This window comes from Corylus avellana, chromosome ca5 (assembly GCF_901000735.1).
Source record: "Corylus avellana chromosome ca5, CavTom2PMs-1.0".
In the NCBI taxonomy this organism is placed as follows: domain Eukaryota; kingdom Viridiplantae; phylum Streptophyta; class Magnoliopsida; order Fagales; family Betulaceae; genus Corylus; species Corylus avellana.
In genome coordinates, this window is record NC_081545.1 from 3,768,353 (window position 1) to 3,787,384 (window position 19,032).

The window sequence follows — 19,032 nt, forward strand, 5'->3', positions numbered from 1 at the left end:
TTTACCCCCCTAAAGTTGACAGCATTTTTCAATTCGAACACTAAAGTTTCAATTTTTGCAATCTATCCCCACAAAGTTTCAATTTTTTTCAATTTGACCAATAGTATTCCAAAATTTTCATATTGCCCATAATTTTTATTTTTTATGAAAAAATAAATAAATTTGGGTCTGCAAAAATGGCCAAATGGCACCGAATTTTTTTTTAAAATTTTTTTTATTAAAAATAAAAATTAGGGGCAATATGGGAAATTTTTGGTACAATTGGTCAAATTACGAAAATTTAAAACTTTGGGGGTAGATTGCAAAAATTGAAACTTTGATGTTTGAATTGAAAAACGCTGTCAACTTTAAAGGAATAAACTGTAATTTTTCCCTAAAATTGAGTCAATTGCGGCTCGGCTTTCGACCCTTGCCGAGTTTGAGCCAAGCTCGAATAGAGCAATGGTCTTGGTGAGCCAAGTTCAAACATGAATCTAAAATTCAACTCAAGTTCAAATACATATGTGATTGAGCTAAGCCAAGCCCGAATATGCAATACTTGACTCGACTATTGCCCTAACCAACACCACCATGCTCCCCTCTTGTCTTCGTTCTCCATGGCCACCAACACTTAATATTTTGGGAAAAGTACACTTCACCATCCCAAATTATCACAACTTTGGCATTTTAGCTTCCATAGTTTAAAAGTCACACTCAAACCTCATAGACAACCAAACTAGGACAATTGAGCTCGTTCATTAAATTTTTCCATTTGTTTGGACAAGTGCACGTGACTTTTTAACCTCTGAACTCTCAAAAAAACAAACAAATACCTCACACATGGGCTAAATTGTCACAATTTAGTAGTTTGTGGGGTTCAAATGTCACTTTTCAACTTTGGTAGCTAAAATATCAAAGTAGTGACACTTTGGAGGGGTAAAATGTATTTATCCCTAATATTTTTATAGCTATGGCCATAACTTAAGCTTTGCCCATTGGCAAAGGCTTCCCTATACACAGAAAGATGATTCTGACAAAATGCACGGTATGAAAGATTCAAAGTGTCTTCAGTTAGCTTATTTCTAGAAGCTCTAAACAGAAAATTTTCAAGTTTTTTTGAGAAAATGACAGATACAACACTTTAATGTCCTCTCTTGATTACAGTCAATATCTCCCACATAAGTATGGAATAGCTTGCAAGCATCTGAAATTATATTCTTGGTAGAATCCATCATTATCCTGAAAACAACCAAACAAATCCATCCACCCCCAGTCCCACCTCTATATATATATATATATATATATATATATATAAAAGTAATCAAGATGTATATAAAAAGTGTAAAGCGTCCTCATATGCGCAGGAAGTATATAAGAAAAAGCACTTAGCTATAAGGAGAAAAGAGAACAAGGAAGTACCTCCATGGTATTCAAATTGCTCATGAACATGCTAGACAAATCTAAATTGCTTAAATAAAGTGTGATGTGGGATCAGAGACCAATCATTCAACCACGGTCTGGTACTGATGCAACCTTGTCTATTCGAAGATCCCATATACTATTCATAAATTGAACAAATTCCCCACTGCCACTGGCTTGAACAGGTATGCGTGGACTGCAAAGCAACCAGAAATTATATTGTTGTATCCATGGGATAGCAACCAAGTATGCGAAGGAATGTTGCAAATTCCTGCAAAAGAAATAACATTAGCTCAAGAACAGCAGTATGTTTGCATGATATAGAACGATAATGGTATATCATCAATGTGAAAAATCATTATGAAATAATCACTGACAGCATAAAAGAATGATCTTATGTTCAGAAAACTCCAGGCAAGACAGCAGCATAGGGCTTCAGTATCGGTCAGTGATATAAAGCAGTGCACGGTGTAGAATTAGCATTGACCTTGAGATACTTAACTACTTAAGCCATCCAACAACTAACAATGGAGTGAAAGGTTTAAATCAAATGTTTGAAAAGGACTATATTCATGAAGGGTTAGAAACATAATGAATTGGATATTGATGAGAAGAAACTCTTTGGACATGGCTAAGAATCATGTGTCCATTCTCTTAGTTCCCAAGAACAGTCAACAACGTCATTTCCTAAAGTATGCAATGCAGCTTCTGTTGCAGTGCTCTTGACCTCTAACAACAAGATAGAGAACTAAGGATGAACATTTTTTTTTTCTATCAAAAGTCAAACGTAGGACAGATTGGACATGTTCATGCAACAATGTTGTGCATTACAAGAGTTCTAAAAAGACAGTAAAACTGAAAGTGACATGCAGGAGCTCAAGGAAGGGGGGTGCAATGTTTATGTGTATATATAACATAATACAAATATAGAGAGAGAAAGAGAGAGATTTACAGTTGCAATTTTGAGAAACATTCTGCTTCAAAATTTCATCATCAAAACGGAGAATGCTCAAAAATTTCAATTAAGCCATTCCAAAATTTTGAGTAATTATTACAAGGAATTTTGTGTGATGAGAAGACAGAAGTACTATTAGAAGGGCATAATTTGCATAGTGGAGAGTGATAAAGAAAAAACCTGCATATGTTCTAAAGCATTTTGTGCACGGGGCTCTGCCATAGAAGCCTCAAAATCAATATAGAAAAGGTAGTCAAAATATCTGCAGCCACAAATGAGCTAATCATAAAGCAACAGCAATCTCATTTTCAATCCATATGAAAAAAAAAACCGCAATTTGTAAAGTTAAGAAAAGCACACCGTAAAAGATATTTAACAGGGATTTTGATACACTTGAACCAAATATTGACAGTTTGAACAAATCGAGACCAGAAACTAGGATTAAGACAGTAAATTTTTACATGTATGATACGACTTCTGCCATAAACGGAAGAAAGGAAGTGCAGCACCCTTATACTCCCTTACCATTGACTTCTTTTAAGGTTTATGAAACATTGCTACTACGCTACGATTGTGATAACAGCATCTTTTACTTCATTAGTGACAGTTGCCAAAGGAAGCTAACATTTAGAAAAGAATGAATGAATGACATTTAGAAAAGGGATTGACACTGCAGCAACCGTGAGATATTTACTTGTTAGAGATTATTTACTTTTGAGATAAGGGATCATAGTAGGAAAAACGAATCCAGAAAGTTTGGTACTAAAGATGAGCTGGTCCTAAAATATTTCAAGGCTTCAAATATTCTAATTTGGAGAGAGCCAAAATAAGGACTACTTAAGAGATGAAAGTAAATTAAAAATTCAATGCAACAGCATAATAATATTATTGGTTTAGAGTGTTTACAAATATTGGGATTGGTTGCTGCACCTATCTCCTAGGTTTTCAAAGTTAAGCATGCCTAAAGTATAATAATTATGTGTTACAATGCAACATAGTTTTGATGAAAGTCACTCCAATGTACTCTTACTGATAAAAAAAAAAAAAAAATTTAAAAAAAACTAACAGATTACATGTATTATCTAATGCAGAACTTGATGTCTATCTGGTCCTAATAAGTCATGAAGACAAGACTCACTTGGCACTCCCAGTGTTGGAATCATCAACTACTCTTAATGGCCGTTTTCTCTGCGGCCGACTTTCAATCTGTAATTGCATAGAGATCAAATTTCATGGCCAAAGCATTTTTATAAAGCAAAAGACTAATTAAAACAAACTCATTTTCCCACACCTTAGTCAAATTTATGTCCCTCAGTGCAAACACTGCCAAGGCTTTAAACAAAACTCCAGGGCCTTCATCCAAAGTAAATACAATGCTTGTCTGAAATTAAGGACGATAATATTCAACATTGAAAAATTATTTAGCAAATATATGAAGCAAAATCTTTATGGTAAATATATCTTGTACCTTGAAGGGCTTAGTAGCTCTTGGAATTATTGGATCCCTTGCAAGTACCAGATAACGAGTGATAGTATCAAAGTCATCCTTTATAAGCCATGGAATTGAATCAAAATAAGTGGCATTTCTAATGACTAAAATAACATAATAATCAAGTATCATTAGCTTCAATGAGAAAATTCTGAAAATAATGTGTGTCACCTCAAATAGAAAAAACTTCTTCAAGAGTAAATGGTGTGAAGAAATTCACATATTTAAAGTAGCATAGGAATTCTGGATTAATACTGCATGGATCTTAAATCACATACATAGACTGCAGTAGTGCTAGTCTCCCTTGTAAGCTTTTGCCCCTCTGAAGATATTAAAAAAAAAAAATCAATTGAAGGAGGGGTCATGATCATCATGACATTGGGAATTCTCCAAAGAGCTAGTCCACTAAACTGATGGTCAGCACATAGTATTCTCCAAGAGATATGCTAGCTCTATTGGATCCTGATTTACACCCTTCGGCTTCAAAGAAGCACATGATTACACACAAGTTATACACAGGTTTAAATTCTTAAAGTGTTAGCCCCAGTTATACAAGGCTTAAACAGAAAACTTGGGTAACTTACATTTTTGGTCCTTCAATTTGCATTAATGTTTCTATTTCATCAGTATTCTTCTAACTATAGCAATGTTGGAGAGCAACTCTTAATATTATTTCACAGAACCAACCATGTGATTAAAATTGTGGATGTGGCCAGTTTACATGGCAGTGGCATAGCCATGTCAACTAAAACCCTTTCATCACCAAATCAAACCCACCATCAAATTACCCGCAACCTGACAACTGGTTATAAAGCATAACCTATTAAACCACATAGTCATTGCATCACCCACAATCAGTCAGTTGTTGCAGCACCATCGACCTCCCCCAAATCACCCAGACACAAACATCCACAAGTATCCATCCATTGATCATCCCTCAATTTCCTAGCTAACTAGATTGATGACCAAGTCTTCCTTTGCACCATGAAGGACAACACCAGATTGTTTGACAATGATCAAGATAAGCAGATGATTTGGGGGTAGTAGAGTGATTGTGGCATCATTTTAGGTGTGTCTGAAATGTTGGGCTGTGATTGTTGTGTGGTGTAGAGAATGGTGGGGTGGCAGTGTCTCACAGGGTTAGTTAAGGTTTGGAGGAAAATGGAGAGATAAACAAAAACAAAAAGTTGTACTTGTAGTATATATAACAAGATTTTTTTTTTTTTTTTTTAGTTTACATATTACCTTTAAATGGAAATATATATGTTCCACATGGATATTTATTAATTTAGATATGCGACATGAGTCGGTCATGACAACAATTTTAGCATGCTACTGACTCTTTGGACTCACTTTCAACAGAAGAAAGACAAAACTGAAGCAAATTTATGGAGGATATCATTGCTGCAACTAGATGAATAAAGAAACAAAAGAAACATTAATAGAAATTGGAGGACTAAACGTATAACTTACGCAGAAATTTTTTGTTCCTTTTGCCCATTGAAAATGCAAACATTACTAAAACGGACTAAAAAATGAAAGAAAATATGGTGATAAGATTTTGAGCGTTCAATCTTCATTAAATAAGGATATAATGAGCAGCACAGGAGGTCAGTACTGCTGCCCCTGCAGCAGCATTTCCTGCACCATCACCACACCACAGGTAGGAACATCACTGGCATCACTGCTGCACAATGTTATGAATGGGTAAATAGTTGCCTGCAGTATTACACTTACTTATAGCACTGTCACCTACTCTCTTTCGCAATAAACCATTTATTGGTTTGTTTATGGCAATATATGTAGAGTAGAGACAGCTTGAGAAGTCAAGGCTTCTGATGATGATTACCTAAACTCGTGTGAGGCGAGGCACAATTGCGGTTTAAGTCAGAACTTAGTTGAATATTATGTAAGTTACCAACCAAGAAAAAAAAAAAAAAGATCTCCAAGCTTTCTACTTATCCACTTTTTTGACAACAAAGTGGGGGATAAAATTAGACATAAAGTAAATAGGGGTTGGGGGAGGAGTAAATTACCTGGATTCCTTTTTCAAGTATGTTAAGCCCGTACATTTCTGCAGCTCGAGCACTTGCAATAACGCCAGCATCCCTCAGGCCATTTAAGGCTACATACTAAAACCAAAGTTAAGCGTGTCAAATTAAAATCATTCAATGGCATGATTTAGAAGAAATCATAACAAGTACTAAAGACATCTATCAATCACCTGAGCAGCCTCCGCTGTATCATCAACATTTTCCCTGGCAACACCTAACTTACTCAGGAGAATATCACTTAAGGCAAGTGCCTGCAAGCAAGAATTATTTTAGCTATAAATGAGGAAAGGTCAAACATTTGGACCATGCAGATTGGATAACAAATAAGTATGCCAGTATAACTAGTTTTAATATGGAAAAAATTCCTCTCCTCCTTGCAGAAACAGGAGAAAGAGAGAGAGAGAGAGAGAGAGAGAGGAATTAAAAGCTTGACCTGTGGATGGCTTAGAACACGTTTCAACTGCTCCGCTCTGACACCTGGTAGAGCAAGAAGGCAGAGAGTAGTAGCCAACTGCACCTCACCTACAATGTGAAGCCTATGACGAAGGAGTAAATCGTAATTGCGATGGATACTTCCACCTGAAGAACTCTCAATTGGGAGAACTGCTTTATCAGCCAGCCATAGTTCAACAGCCTGCAAATAAAGCACAAGAATAAATGAAGCAAAAATTAGTCTGAACTCGTATTTGAAGGTGTCTGCACTAGTTATGTTTTTGCCTGAATATTTCCATAACCATTCCCATTTGATATTTGAGTCATCACAAGGATGTTGAATCCACATGTTATGGTAAGTAATGTTGTGCTTTTAGAAGTTGTATTAGAAAGTATAGACGATTGCATTTCTGTTTTGATGTCCTAATTTTAGCCTACGGATTATTACAATATGTCATACTAAACCTTAAATGCATCTTCAAACTCGTTACAAGGAACAGGTTCACATTTAGGGTAGGCTTTTAGTGCAGCATCCTCACTGTACGACCCCAGGAACCCCTACAAAATGCATACAACCACATTAGGAATAACAGTTGACTTAATCTTTAGCAGCTAGTAATATTGATCTTATTGGTTGGATTTACAAACCAGCGACTACGACTATACACCATACCTTGAATGCTACTTGCATCTTTGAACCATCATTAGGAGTAGAAGAAAGATCAGATACAGATAATGGTTCTGCACTTGTCAACATATTGAAAAGTAGTTGCACAAAGTTAGCATGCCTTACACATAAAGTACAGTATGCTTATCCAGTTCCTAATTTATCATGTGAAAAAAAAAAGAAAAAAAAGAAAAATGAATCAAGTATTGTTTCTAATATCTCATCTGTATTAGAGACACTTTTTCAAAAAGCTACAATTCATCTTTATTTGATGGACACTTCTTTCCACTCCTTACTATTACCATTTCAGTAAAAGATCTCCTTTCTTTCAGAGACAAACCTACTTCAACAGCTAGGCTTTAGTCCCCTCACCTAGTTTCCAAACTACTCCCGTGCAACTCATAGATCCTCTATGTGGTAAATAACATGAAAACATCACATCCTCCTTAAGATTAAAAGATTATGAAAACAAGAAGAAAACTGTTCTCTCTTTTTCCATATTGACTTACAACATTCTACATCTTTGAGATCGATCATAAGTTCTTAAAATTCTACCCTAGCCTCCAACGCTTGTAAAAAAACCAGCTTTACATAACTAAATGAGAAGTACATTGCAAGGATGCTCAAACCTACTTCTCCCACAAGTTACCAATAAAATTAAGCCTCACTTCATCACAGTATGAATAATTCAAATATTCTTAATTCATGCATTACCCAAACTGCAAAGAAATAACCCACTTGAAAAGAGCTCAAATCTGTATCCAGTATTAACATCATCAATACGAAACGAAACAAAATCCATAAATTAGATTAAATGCTATTAAATAACCCACTTGGCAACGAGCTCAAATCTTTCTGCAATCTCCTTGAAACATTGTTCTCCGTCTGATCAACTACTCGTTGCAACTTCGTTCCCCGCTTGGACTTGTTCTCGTCTTCCACAGACCGCATTGACCGGCAAGCTGAGAAACCTGAAAACCCACCAGAACGCATCCGCTTGCACACTTTCTCTGACCCATTTACCCAATTCAATGCAAACCCAGATGGCTTACACCCCAAATCTTTCAAACCCAATTGCGGAATAATGCCCCCGAAGACAACCACGGACTCCAAAGCCATCAAAACTTCAAAACAATTATGTTTCCTCGCAACGTTTGCTATATTCCAGAACCATGAGAAATGGTGTTGAAAAAAGGAATTTGTCGCGCATGCTGCGGAAAGCAAGAAAAACTGAAACGGAGCTTGTGTTTTAAGATTAAGAGTGTTGGTGAGGACTTTCGTCGAGCAGATGAGAAGCACTGCGCGTGATAATTAGGTGAAAAAATTAAGGTCGTGCAACACGCCTCCTCTGTAAGACTCGTTCAATCTTGGATTGTATACTCTGTGAAGTCAGATAGAGACGTTAAAAATTCGAGAAACAACTGCTCAAAATGCATCAAGTAAATCAAAAATTTCCACGTTTATAGGTCCGAAGTTCGAACACTGAACCGCGGCCTCACTAGCTGAGCAACCTGCGAAACGTGGACTCATATTGTGTGGGGACCTTATCCCTGAGGCTGAGAGAGTTGAATGCTTTTACGTGCACATGTCAACTTTGTTGATATTCGCTTCAAAAAAAAAAAAAAAAAAAAAAAAGTTTTCATTGTAACAATATATATCTTACAGTTTTAAGATCATTGTGATTTAATTTGGACACTTAATTAGTTTATGTTAGTTATAATTTATAAACCCACTTAAATTGTACTTTTGAGACATCTTAAGTATTTTTTCAAAAAATATAACACTCATTTGCAATGTTATTCCAAACTAAAGATTGCATTAATGTCTACGGATATAATCTATCCCCAAATGACAAAAATACCATAAATATTTTTAAAGAAAACTAAAAAAATAAATAAAAGAATGCTAGAACAATGGGTGATTGACCTCTCCCGTCCTAACCGGCCTAGGGTGGCTGAATCACCCCCAAATGGCCAAAAAGTGGTTAAGTCACTCTCTTCGCCCATATTTGGGTGATTCAGCCACCTCCTCAAAAGAAGTTTTTGGCCATGTAGGGTGATCATATCATCCCTAATGACCATCCAACCACTCCAATGGTGAACCAGCCCCAACTTTAGTTGAGGGTAGTCGAACTACTTACATGGCCTTGGAATGGTTTGGCAATCCCTTGTTATTGCGTTTTTTTTGTTATTTCTTTTAATTTATAGAGGTATTTTTGTCTTTTTTTTTTTACCAGACAAAAAGAAGTACATTGCAAATTGGGTGTTAAATTGAAGGAAAATTTTTTACTTCTCCCTAAAAATGTTTATGTGAAAAATAATGCTACCCATATTCACATCTCCATTACTTCCTAATTAGAAATGCCATGTCAACTAAACAAAATTTGTGAACTCTCTCTGATAGTTGGTGCCACCCTTATTCACAACGTGTATAAAGACCCAGAAAAAAGCGCTAGCCACATCTGCTCTATCACCGCAAAAGGATTAGTCAATTTGGAGCTTTCCTAGAATTTATTATAAAACCTAGTTTCACTTAGTAACTAGGCAATGTGGGACTTGACATCCATGATTATCTTTATAAACCACTCACTCTATGTGGGCTTCTTTTGAACTTTCCAATATGGGACCAGGGTGCAGTACCACATGACCTGGCGTTACTAGGTGGCTTTGATACCATTTGTAACAACCAAGGAAAAAGCGCTAGCCACATCTGCGCTATTACTCCAAAATGACTGTCAATTTGGAGTTTCCCTAGAATTCATTATAAAGTCCAGTTTCACCTAATAACTAGGCAATGTGGGACTTAGCACTCATGACTATCTTTATAAACCACAAATTCTATGTGGGCTTTTTCTTAACTTTCCAATAGAGGACCGAGGTGTTACAACGTGGGGGTGATCAGGATCATCTGATTGAATAGTTGCGACTGCTACATTGCAAAAAAGATTTCTTCAAATTTGTTGTTTGAATTGCAAACTCTCTCATAGTTGGTGCTGCCCTCAACCGCCATGTGGATTGTGGGGGTGATAAGGACCATCTAATCGGGTGGTTGTGATTGCTACATTGCAAAAAATGATCTTCTCAAATTTGTTATTTGAATTGTGTGTAATTTAGACCATTATATAAGAAAGAGAAGTGTGAAACTCGCCTGTCTCAAGCAATTGAAAAGGTGAAGCATACACTTGTCCTTTACATAGAGTTGTCCAAATTTCGTAGGAAAACGAATTTGAGGGGATTCGATTCATTGTATTGGTACTTTTTAGTTAATTATTGCTTCTAACTGCTAACCACACCTTTAACACACCACCTCAGGTGGTTAGTAGTGTTGAGTAACAGCACTGCCTGTCTAGGGTGGGGGTTACCAACTGTCCTCACCACCGGTTAGCGGTTATTAATGTCCAAACCGCACCACAGTAACCACATGTCAAGTATGAGCCTTTTGAGCCTATTTTGGTGTTTTTAACCTTTTTGGCATTTTTTAGGTCATGTGTTTAGACGACTCTGAGGCTATTTAACAGCATCAGCCTATCTTGCCACCGCTAACCATATCATCATAGGTGGTTAGTTTGAAAAAGCAAACCGCTCACCCATACAATTATACAGTTAACAATCAGTATGGATTTAATAGTTACTCTTATACGCAGCCCTAATACTTTTGAACGTTGTTTTGAGGATATGTGCCATTGAGTTCATAATGAAGATAACAAGAAGATTCGGATCACCTAAAAAATAAAAAATAAAAAAACCAAAACAAAATCCAAAACAAAATAAGAGTCGGATTACGTGAGAAACTTCTGAGCCACCACCAACCACACTACCTAGTCCAATGGCAAATTAAACTTTGATTCCAGTCAAAGTGGTGTGGTGGTTTCTAATGGTGGCTCACCGCTCACCAATGCAATATAATTAATTAATTTTTTTTTAATAAAAACAAAATCTATGAGCCACCCACCTTGGATTGAAACTTGTTTGGTGGAGTTGCCACGTGCGACTATGTCATTTTCTAAACTTGTTTGGTGGAGTTGCCTCGTGCTACTATGTCAGTTTCTTTGTGGTAGTTGGCAGCTTTAATATCTAGTGACAATTTTTTCTTCAACATTAACAGTAAGTGATAGAGTCAAAATTTGAAAGAAAGAAAGAAAGAAAAAAAAAAACACAACCAAATGACAGAAGACATATTATTCTTGACTTGTTCACGATGTAGACACCTCAATGGGCCTTGCTAGCCAAGGAAGTGGACAAAAATAACACCATCAATTACAACCTCAATCAAACAGTTGTCACTCAAGATTGGCACATTGAAAAAGTGATGACCGACTCGTTGTTACTTATTCCAGCTTTTTTTTTTTTTTTTTTTGGAGGGCTAGAAAAATTTATAAAAAGTGTTAATTTATGTATCCATCATGTAGTTTATTGGACCGCATCAAGAACTGACTCGGGTTATGTTCCCACCTTAAACTGTTCCATGGGTTGTTTTATTGTTCTCGGTTTGTTATGCAATGTTTGCAGAAGCGAACCCAGGAATTTGTCTTTGGGGGGTTTGAAGTCATTTTTTGCAAGGCCTTTCTATATATAATCTTTTTTTTTTTTTTTTTTTTTTTTTAAAGGATTTCAAAAGTTTTGGGTTTGCCAGGGACCCCCCAGCTTCAACGTGGGTCTGCCTCTGAATGTTTTTTTTTTTTTTTTCTTAAAAAAAAAAAAAGAAAAAAAGCCACCAACACAAATATGAAAGCAAAAATCAAAATTTGTCATTAGGTTTTTTTTTTGGTGATTTCAATTTAATTCTTAGATTTTTCTCTAGTTTTAAATAGGCCAGTACTCCATCAATCTATCTTTCAATTAATTAATAATATGTCATATCAACTCAATCAATTATTATCACAGAATTCACGTTTGACATGTTATGTGTCAACTGAAAGTGTCACATAGCAATAGTAACTGCACTTCAATATTCCACATCATTAGGTAAAATTAAAAAAGAATTTTTTTTTGGAGTAAAAATTTGATTTTGAAAGGGTTATAAAAGTTTTTTTTAAAAAAAAAAAAATTGGGGTACTTTTTTTTAACAAGCGGTTTAATTCGATACAAAATGAAGAACCTAAAGCTTGACATGCCATGAATTCTCTTAAAAGAGGGTTGCCTTCAAGAACGTGAACACATGTGGTGCATGGCTTTCGTCAACTCGTGCTGTAAGGTGTTGGGTTAAGTCCCGCAACAAACTCAACTCTCGTATGTAGTTGCCATTGTTGAGTTTGGAACCCTATGTAGACTGTAAGTCGTCTTGTTAATCTAAATGTTGATTTTCACTATCACATCATCATAATTATATAACATTGTTACAAGATTCTATTAAATAACATTCTCATATTTTTAATACAATTATCATAGCTAGCAAAGCAGTGGTCAAATCCAACGACTATCATAAGGGTGCCATTGGACTAATTAACTGGGTTTGATGAACAGAAAACAAATTTTTAAAAAATTAACTGGGTTTGATATGTTGCCAAAAAATGTATAACCCATTAAACAAGAAAATCATAAGCCTCAACCATCATGGGTTTTTTTTTTGGACACCATGCTATTCATGAAAATCAAGCAAACCCAACTTAAGGCTTATTGGACAGCAATTAGACTTGAGCTTTGGGCTTCCCAAAAAACCTTGAGCTTGCCTATCATCACATAGCTTCAATAGTAGAAGATTTGGTTTCGATATAAGGATACCGCAAGGAAGGAATTCTAATGTTGACTGTTGAGGACTATATCTTTAATTTTTATTTTTATCGTCTTAAGTTAATATGGTTTTTAAGATTATCATTAATTTAATAATGATCAATTTTAAATTCAATTGTAATTTTAAAAACCACATCAATTTAAAAAAAATAAAAAGAGAATTTTTTTTTTTTTAAAAAAAAAAACAATGGCTCCTAGCATTATTGAAGACTTGACCCATTTAATTAAAAAAAAAAAAAAAAAAGTGCTATAATTTATTTATTTCTTTTTGCTAACAAAGTGTCTAAAAAGAAAATTGTTATCAGCTCGGATCATGATCCTCTCAATTCGGATTTGGAAAATGTTAAGGTCACAACATAAATCCAACTTATGGCCAACTTCTCTCTTATGTGTCATTTAAATAAAAAAAAAATTGATAGAGATGATTTTGAGATTCTGAAAATTTGGGAAAAAAAAATTTTGAGGTTTGATACGGACACAACACAACCCAACTCATGGCCAACTTCTCTCATACGTGTAAAAAAAATTTGAATTTTAAACCAAACCAAACAAATTGTCATTTTTTCCAAATTTTCAGAATCTCAAAATCCTCTCTATCAATTTTTTTTTAAATGACACGTAGGAGAGAAGTTGGCCATAAGTTGGATTTATATTGTGACCTTAACATTTTCCTATTTTTAACTGTGTCTATGATATAGTGGCAACATATATACAATTAAATCTTTTTTTTTTTTACATGTCCACATAAGGAAAGGGGGAAGGAAGATTCGAACTAGCTAGTGACCTTCGCTTCATGATATACAATTAAATCTAGAGAAAGACTATAGAGAATAACTTAGATAAGGAGGTTGCACAAAAGTACTCTTTTATGCCCACCATTCACCATTCACCATCTAACACATTAACATGGAACACATTACCAAAATAAAACCAAACCACCTGATTATATCAGGTTTAATCATTTAAAAAAAAAAAAATTTTAAAAGGTTTTGCAATGGAGAGGGGTGGCGGGTAGGGCTGTTAAGTGAGCGAAGCCTCTCGCGAGCAAGCTCGGGCTTGGCTCGAATAAGCTCAGCTCGTGCTCGACTCGAATATTAAATGAAGCACTTTATGAACACAAATCCTAGCTCGAATATTAAACGAAGCAAGCTCGGCTCGACTCAACTAGGCTCGTGAGCAAGCTCGTATAAGCTCGTGTGTGTGTGTGTGTGTGTGTGTGTGTATATATATATATATAAACTAAGTAATACATAATTAATTATAAATCTCATAATTACTAAAATCTTAAAATTGCATTAATATTTAAGCGTTAGAGAATGAAAAATTCTAAACCTTCCTTGATCAAAGAGAGAGAGAGAGAGCAATCATTAAAAAAACCTCGATTCAATTAGAGCAGACCCAAACGAAAGGAAGAAGAATCAAATAGAAACTATTGAGGGAGATTGCAAAAGGCATAAACTATTGAAGAATCATACAGACTGAAACACTATCACTACCTGTTTGATGAGCGAGAGTGAGAGAGTGGGAAATGAGAGTTCAGGTAGAAGATGCGCTGTGACTGGTGAGGGGGATTGAGAGAGAGACATTGAAAAAATAGTTTTTTGTAGGGGGCGTTGTCCCAATGCAGTCTAAATGCAACTTGTTAACTTGTCCCACATTGTTAAGAAAATATTAATCTCTAAGTTTGTTTATCTATAAAAAGATGCATATCATCTCTCTTTGAAATCAAATACTTTGCTGTATTGACTTAGGTTCCATACTCGACTAGCCAGATTAAGCAAATACTCATATATAAACTAACTTCTTAAGCCGTTTAAGAGTACTTAAAGTTAAATTTTTTTTTAAAAAAAAACAAAAACATTAAATATAAGAGCCAGCTCGCGAGCTGGCTCTGCTCGACTTATTATTAGCTCGAACTCGATTTTTTTGGCTCGCCCTTGAGCTCGACTCAAGCTCGAGTAAAATTTAAACGAGCCAAGCCTGAACAAGGGAAGCTCGCTCAAGCTCGGCTCGTTTACACCCCTAGTGGCGGGCCATCAAGGGTAGCCTTCCTGCCACCCCCGACCCAAGGGCGGTAACACATGCCACACCATGTGGCCTTGGGGGTGGCCGCGAGCCGCCCCCTGTGGCATGGATCTCTCCCTTCTCTCTCTCTCGGCCAGATCTCTCTCTCTCTGCCGGAACTCTCCCTCTCTTCGCTAGAACTCTCTCCCTGGGCGGGGGATGGCTTGCAGGGGTGGCCACGCAAACCACCCCCATCGCCCACTTGTGGTGGCTGCCGGTTGGGAGCCACCACTTCTAATTTTTATTTTTTATTTTTAATTAATTTTTGAAGTTTTTATTTCCTCAAACTTGGTATAATCTGGTGCAGCAGATTCTTTTTTTTTTTTTTTTTTTTCTAAAATTAAGTTTGGTAAGATTGACTTAGATGTCACCTTTTAATTGGCGGTACAAAAGCCTACTTTCGTGCAACCTCAGTACCCAAGACGCTCTCAAGACTATATACCACATTTTTATTTTACTATGCTGAAATGGCAAAGTCTAAAATCTAATAATTAATGCCAGAAATCATAATTTAATCTTACAAGTATCTCACTTTGCTTTTTTTTTATTTATTTATTTATTTTTTTTATTTTTTTATTTTTTATAACAATTATTTTTTCTTCATTCATTTCATAAAAAGAGAGCATGTTGTTCTAACAAAATATGATTATAAATACAATGAGGAATTTCTTTCATTCAAACTTGATCTATGCTTTGTTTAACAACTTTTTTTGCTAGATCTCATATCACGGGTCATACAAGCCAAGGAAAGAAGACAGAATTAAACCCAATCATATCTAACTACATGAGAAACAAGTTTATATCTAATTATTTGAATGTCACCATCCCAATCAGTTTCCAGATCTGCAGCATATTCAGACAAATCAAGTTTCTGTCCACTACCCGATCCATCATAAATTTTTCAACTAGACAATAATTTCCTCTTTTATCCATCTCCGCTACAAAGCCCATTCCCAATTACAATCATCTTTACTTCCTCTAAGCCTCTACCATCAATGAAAAATTCTTCTAGATGTCTGATAATTCATCTACCAATCAATCAGTTATTAGTTCTCAAAAAAGAACTAGAGAGAAAAATGGAAGACATATCGAAGATATAAAACTGCTACTTTGAGGGTTTCATACAAATAAAACCTTAGAAACTGATTCAAGGTAATCGAAACCCAAGATACCAGGAAAAAATTCACCCCATAGATCGCTGCAAAGAGCAAATCTATAGAAAAAGACAAACAATAACCACTGCAATAACTTGAGCGTCACTAAACTCATTGCTGTGTTTTACAAAAAAATGAAGAAGTTGGGGAGGAGGAGGGAAGAAATGAATTTCTTACTTCCTCCTATAATGGTTATCCTTGTTTTCTTTCTTTGGTGGCTAGTTGCTGAAGTGGCAATATCAATCAGCCTTTTGATTTTATTTTATTTTTTATATTTTATTTTATTTTTTTAAGTGTTGATCCAAAAGTTGATTAGTACTGCCATATTAAAAGAAAATATTATACTTGTGGGATAAAAATGTAATTTATAACATTTCTCAAATCTAATATGTACTATAAAATAGAAATTAATGCTACATAACACAAACATTTTACAAATATCCAACAAATTGCTGATGTGGTAAGATCTAGTGGTCATTAATTTTTTTTCTTTTTAGTAATAGTTGATCCAAATACTACTAGATACATTAACTTTATAAAATATTTATGAAATACTTGATATATAACATTACTCTAAAATGGATATATCTTCATTTCATTTTAAATAAAGATAAATCCATTTATGAGCTTAAGGCTACTCGGCCTTAATAGCAATTATGTGATCTAGGATTGGAAAGTCCCATAAAACCTAGCTAGTAATTGCAAATTTGCAAGTGGCAAACCGAACCAATTGTCTGACATTCGAGTTTCCATGGCTCTGAACAAAGGATTGTTACCTGTCTTACTTATCAACAACAGTACAGCTGGACCCTTTTGTAAAAGTGGCACTATTGTTGGCTAGACTGGCAAGAATATATAGATGAGATTTACTTTGCATTCATCAATACAAATAATTGAATCTCAAACTTTTTCAACCACAAGGTAACTCAAGAACTAAACTAAGGAAATGTTGAATTGTTATTGCTTTGATGATTTATTTCACTCGATCGTACATATATAGTAAGCTGATTGTGATTGTACAAAAGGGCATAATCGACCATTTATTTGGCTTATTCTATCTTGTTAAGTTGACTTGAGACTAGTTTTGTAGGGAAAGTAAGCATTAGAGACATTCTATTCATGAGGATTTTCGTGTCCATTTCCTTCCCATGTTTATTGCTTGCCTTCCATGTGGTTGGTGATTGTTAGATTGGTGCCTAATAGGCACGTAGGTGCCATCTCGACTGATAAATCCCTCTCAACCTAAAAAACAAAGCATTGCAGTGGAAAATGCAACGACAGGAAACTGAAACTGATCCAAAAACAAAGTCTCCACCCAATAATAATACAATAGGTGCCCTCTCGCCTCCCCATTAGATTCAGCCGGCCACGTGCCATCCAGCACCATCAGCCCGCCCATCCCGCTTTAGTATCGGTTCTTATAGTTGGGTTTTTCGTTTTTTTGTTTTGTTTTGTTTTTTTGTTTTCTTCTCGTTTTGTGTAAGCTTTAGAACAAGTCTCCCTGATCTCCTATTGTATCATTATTGGGTGAAGACGTTGTTTTCGGATCAGTTTCAGACTCCTTTGATGCGTTTTCCACTATAGTGCTTTGTTGTTGAGGTTGAGAGGGATTTATCAGTCCCAGTTATGGTTATTAGATTTTCTAATGGTACAATTATCCATGCTGCTACCAAATGTCTTTTATATTATGCTGTCATCAATGAAGCCCATGTTGTCCTAGCATCTCAAGACTGGAATGCCACTACAAAAAAGAAAAATAAAGATTTTTGTGACTACCCATTAGTGACGCATGGCCCATTTTCACATGTCACCCCCTGGTGGTGACGTGTGAACAATTTACACATCATTGGTCAAGTAATTACCAACGACGTGTAAACAGTGACATGTCGTCACAAGGGATGACGTGTCATTCGTAAAACGTCACCCTTGTAAGGGGTGACGTTTTACTTTTTGTAAATGTCACCAATTGGTGACCTTTTTTTTAAAAAAAAAAAAAAACTTACTATTTAAACGTCACAAAATCCTTTTTTTTAGTGTGCTGTTTTGCTAGGAATGTGAATTTGGATTCCTTCCTAATTGCCTTTACTAGGAATGTGAATTCCCTTCTCTAGATGTACAATTAATCCACATTCCCTTGGCCTTGAGAATGTTTTCTTTCTTTTAAATGAAAAGAATGTCCATATCCTATATATTTTTTTGTTAATAAGGCACTATAGACTATGTGATAATTTTGTTAGGGTTATTTTTTTAATGCTACTTTTTGGATTTGATTGTGACTATTTATAAAATTTGTATTTAAAAGTTGTGAAATATTTTATTCCACAAAAAATGGAAATGAGCATGTTTTATTAGGTTATAGATAAAAAAATAAAGAAAATAAATCAAATGGTATATAAACATTTTATATACTAATAAATTAAAGAAAAACTAGGGTTTATATATAGTTTTTCTTTTATGTCATTTTTTGTTTAATTTTTAAATAGTTTTTGTAACGCCCCACTCCAAATGACACACAATATATTCTGTCCACTTTTAGCTCTTCCAAATCAAACTTCCTAAAAATTAAGTCAGCCATCTTGGTACTACTTTCGCATAAGCTCGCTTAATTGCAGAGTTCTGATGGGATCATGACCATCACAGTTTTAAAACGAGTTGTTGTCATGAATGATGTAAATATACATATAAGCACATCTTCATCTCCATACCTAGGCGATGAGGGACGCCACAATTTACCTTATGCACATGAAGAGTGAAACATAAGTATATTTTGTAAAAAATAAATATTGTTTTACATGATGCTTGTTCTTGATGCTTGTTCTTGAGTTGTCATCTCCATCGATCCTCTAGGTAATCTAAATTATATATATATATATATATATTAGGTATTCGGTGCACTTGAATTTCCAAAAGCTAGAAATCATTTGGCAGAAGTCTTTGGGTTGCACTACCTACTCACCTAACTTTACAAATTCTTTTGATATTCTTGGTTGTAGCTTCTGGACTTATTTGGCTATTGGTCCCAACTCAACCAAAAGGTTGATTTCATAGGGTCAATGAGGATCTCTTTCATCTTCGTCAATATACTGTGAG

The 19,032-nt window shown here is 35.2% G+C and overlaps 1 protein-coding gene across 1 annotated transcript; it reads right to left on the bottom strand.

Moving 5' to 3' along the window:
* Positions 1–1,291: 1,291 nt before the first annotated feature.
* LOC132180813 (arogenate dehydratase/prephenate dehydratase 1, chloroplastic-like) lies at positions 1,292–8,537 on the bottom strand. The gene is made up of 11 exons (XM_059593776.1): positions 7,829–8,537; positions 7,002–7,069; positions 6,794–6,886; positions 6,330–6,530; positions 6,067–6,147; positions 5,879–5,974; positions 3,822–3,899; positions 3,645–3,734; positions 3,492–3,559; positions 2,534–2,615; positions 1,292–1,669 (listed from the first exon to the last, which is right to left on the bottom strand). Exons 1-11 carry the CDS (start codon positions 8,112–8,114, stop codon positions 1,613–1,615), a joined length of 1,200 nt encoding a protein of 399 aa, XP_059449759.1. The 5' UTR covers positions 8,115–8,537; the 3' UTR covers positions 1,292–1,612.
* Between the last annotated feature and the right edge of the window lie 10,495 nt (positions 8,538–19,032).

Bases quoted from the DNA above. Each gene is read 5' to 3' on its own strand.
- LOC132180813 (XM_059593776.1), bottom strand. From the start codon at position 8,114: ATGGCTTTGGAGTCCGTGGTTGTCTTCGGGGGCATTATTCCGCAATTG. The intron at 6,887-7,001 runs GTATGGTGTATA...TGCATTTTGTAG, and splicing joins AGATGCAAGTAGCATTCAAG to GGGTTCCTGGGGTCGTACAG. The intron at 2,616-3,491 runs GTGAGTCTTGTC...TTGTGGCTGCAG, and splicing joins TCCAACACTGGGAGTGCCAA to ATATTTTGACTACCTTTTCT.